Source organism: Thalassophryne amazonica, chromosome 16, assembly GCF_902500255.1.
Source record: "Thalassophryne amazonica chromosome 16, fThaAma1.1, whole genome shotgun sequence".
Taxonomy (NCBI): Eukaryota; Metazoa; Chordata; class Actinopteri; order Batrachoidiformes; family Batrachoididae; genus Thalassophryne; species Thalassophryne amazonica.
This window is the reverse complement of record NC_047118.1, coordinates 17,381,718-17,385,323: the sequence shown is the minus strand read 5'-3', so window position 1 is coordinate 17,385,323 and position 3,606 is coordinate 17,381,718. Positions and strand designations below refer to the sequence as shown.

At 39.8% G+C, this 3,606-nt stretch overlaps 1 protein-coding gene across 1 annotated transcript; it reads right to left on the bottom strand.

The window, feature by feature from the left end:
• Nucleotides 1-2,023: 2,023 nt before the first annotated feature.
• LOC117527907 (hemoglobin subunit alpha-1-like) lies at nt 2,024-2,918 on the bottom strand. The gene is made up of 3 exons (XM_034190414.1): nt 2,759-2,918; nt 2,466-2,673; nt 2,024-2,239 (listed from the first exon to the last, which is right to left on the bottom strand). The coding sequence occupies exons 1-3, from the start codon at nt 2,851-2,853 to the stop codon at nt 2,111-2,113; spliced, it is 432 nt and encodes a 143-aa protein (XP_034046305.1). The 5' UTR covers nt 2,854-2,918; the 3' UTR covers nt 2,024-2,110.
• Between the last annotated feature and the right edge of the window lie 688 nt (nt 2,919-3,606).

The window sequence follows — 3,606 nt, the reverse complement described above, 5'->3', positions numbered from 1 at the left end:
GGCAGAGGTTTGCACTCTATGAGCGCGATACTGTAGTTATTTCTTGTTACAATAAGTTGTAAAAATGAAAGAGATACCCATTTCAAGCCAAGACCTTATGCTTACATTTAATGTAGGAGTGTCGACTGACATCCTTTTAAATTTTAGGAAGTTTTAGGCCTGTAACTCAACTCCTCTTTTTATCCAAGGTTTTAGAGAATGCGGTCTGCATCCAGCTGCAGTCATTTTTAGCTCAGCATGACATTTATGAAAAGATTCAGTCTGGCTTCAAACCCAGAAATACCACTGAAAGTGCTCTGCTGAGAGTTTTTAATGATTATATTTTAGCTGCTGACTCAGGTAGTCCTGCCATGCTGATGCTTTTAGACTTGTCAGCTGCCTTTGACACAGTGGACCACGTGATTCTGCTGCGTCGTCTCAAGCAGTGTATGGGCATTACAGGCTCTGCTCTCACCTGGTTCAGTTCGTACGTCATAGAGCGGCGCTTTTCTGTGCAGCTGGGCCACTTTTCTTCAGATGCAGCTAGGTCGTATTCTTTTCCTTTTGTACATGTTGCCGCTCTGCGGTATCTTTCGAAAATACCAAATATCTTTCCATTGCTTTGCCAACGATGTCCAGATTTACTCGCCACTAAGTTTGTTAGGCAATGACCCAATTATTATACCCAGCCATTATTGGTTTGTTTGAGTGAGGTTAAAGCTTGGATGAGTGCTAATCTATTAATTCTTAATGAATCCAAGATGGAGGTTATTCTGTTTGGGGGGAGCACTTCCACAGCCTGCTCTGCTGATGCCCTGGGTCCCCTGGGTTCCCACATTCAGTCCTTTGTGAGGAACCTTGGGGTGATTTTTGACAGCCATTTTAAATTTGATAAGCAGATCAGTGCTGTTGTTAGAACAAGTTACCCCGTCTCTTAGCCAGGTCCAAGCCATATTTTGCTAGGCTTGACCTTGAGAAGGTTATTCACGCCTTTGTCACAAGTAGACTAGATTACTGCAACTCTCTGTACGTTGGCTTGGATCAGACCTCTCTAAACCGCCTCCAGCTTATTCAGAATGTTGCTGCTCATCTTCTTTCAGGAAATAAAAACTAGGACCACATTATGCCCATTTTGGCCACTCTTCACTGGCTTCCAGTCCATTCCTGTGTTGATTTTAAAGTTCCTTTAATGGTTTTTAAAGTCAGTGGCCTGGCCCCAGTGTATCCTTCAGAGTTTCTTTTTCCTTACACCCCAACCAGAGCCTTAAGGTTTTCTGACCAACTGTTGCTGGAGGTGCCTAAAACCAGACTAAAGACTAGAGGCAACAGAGCTCTGGAATAGTCTCCCCTTCAACATTACATCATCCCTGTCCCTAGAGACTTTTAAGCCCTCTTTAAAAACCTGTTTCTTTTCTCTGACCTTTCCTTAATGAGCAAGTGCATCTCTGTTTCTTACTACTTTTACTCTTTATTTTACTTTGCCTTTTATTTGTTTTATTGCCTGTTGTAATTTTATTGTTATTTTTAATTTATTTATTTATGATTGGGGTGACTTGGTGCCCATTTTTCTATTCTGTACAGCACTTTGGTCAACTGCTGTCATTTTAAACATGCTTTAGAAATAAAGGTTGAGTTGAGTTGAGTTCTCCCCTGATAACTACGAATCTCTGTTAATGAGCTGTGAAATTGATGTAGGACTTGGTACCCTACGTACAATGCCTGATGCAAATAAAGATGATTTTATATATAGTTATACATAATAAATGCGATATTCAAGAGCAATGAATCAGGTAAAAAGGGTGGCATCAATTTGTGCCGTAAAGATGACATATTTTCATCAGTGAGTTGATGTAGGGCAAAAATATACACTGTAACTGCATCTCACAGGTTCTCGTACTATAGTCAGAGAACATCTCATATTGAATACGTATAGCACAGTATTTATAATTTAATAATAACTGCATTGGAAATGTATAATAGTAATAATGATAATGTACCCAACATGAACAAAAAAGTACACTGAAATAGAAGAGAAACTTGCAGACAACATTCTTTTTTTAATTTGATCATTTATTCTTCATATTGAAGGTGACGGGGAGTGTTGTTGTTGTTGGCACACAATGTGTGCTGTTTATCTGTATTTCTCAGACAGGCCACGAGCCACAGCAGCCATGAACTTGTCAAAAGACACATGGACCTCTGGAGTGAAGTCTGTAGGGTACATCATGGCGAGGACCACCATGATGCAGTGAGCAAGAATCTAAGAGAGAGTAAAAAGAACATAAAATGTTGGTCAAATCACACAACACACCCTTGGTTTGTTCAAAAGTGTCTTGTAGTAGGATGCTTTGGGGAAATCCATGATTCACATTTGGCAGAACAGAAACAAGTATTTTTACACTTACTAACATAGCTTTTAAAAATGGCACCAAAAACTCAAAGTCGCAGTTTTACATTGTTAACCGTCACTTATTTGTCACACTGACCTTGAAGTTAGCAGGATCCACTCGAAGTTTGTAGGCATGCAGCTCACTGAGGTCAAGAAGCCCATTAGTCAGATCATCCATTTTGGTCACTGCTAGTACAACTCCAGCCATAATGAGCTTTCCGTGTTCCCTCACAGACTTAGAGGTGGGGCTCAGGTCCTTCCAGTGGGAAAAGTAAGTCTTGGTCTGAGGGTAGACCATCAGCATCCTGGATAATAAATACAAGTCGAACAGTGAGTATGACCAACAACAACCAAAGAAAGTGACATCAGTTAATTTGAGGTTATAGTCACCTGCCCAGAGCATCGGCACCGATTTCATCAACCCTGCTGGACGCCTTCTTCCAGAAGCTGTTGATCACCTCTTTGTCTGTAGTATTAAGACTCATGTTGCTTGTAGTTGGTTGTTGCTGAATGCAGTGATCAGCACCAGCTGGTCAGGGTTTTTATACGCAAACGAGTACAAGGGGACACCCACAACCTCACAGATATGGCTGTATGACCATCAGAGGCAGTGCAAGCCCCATGAGATAAAAGCCCCACTCCTGTGACCTCCGTGGAACAAACAACTTACTTAAAACAACAAACCAATATATCATGCATTCTTTAATCTGTTAAAGTAGACAAATTACACAAAAACAAGATCTCCACCTGAAAACTACACGTTACTACAACCCCCAAAACAGAAAGGTTGAGACAATAGGGAAAATGGAAAAAAGTATACAAATAAATAAATAAAATACAGTAATCCTTACATTTACTTTGGCTTGTGTTTCATTGCAGACAGTATGAACCAAAGATATTTCATATTTTGTGATGTCATTTAATTTGTTAATATACATCTATTTATGCATTTAAAGCCTGCAAAAAAAATCTGAAATATTTTTGGGTTCATATGGTCTGCAGTGAAATAGAATTCAGAATTCTATTTCACTTCTTTTCTTTTCTTAAAAATTTGATTTGCATTTTCCATATCATCACAGGTTTGTCTGATTTGGGGTTATATTATCATATCAGTACTGAATTCCATTTGTACAACACACACACACACACACACACACACACACACACACACACACACACACACACACACACACACACACACACACACACACACACACACACACACACACACACAAAGC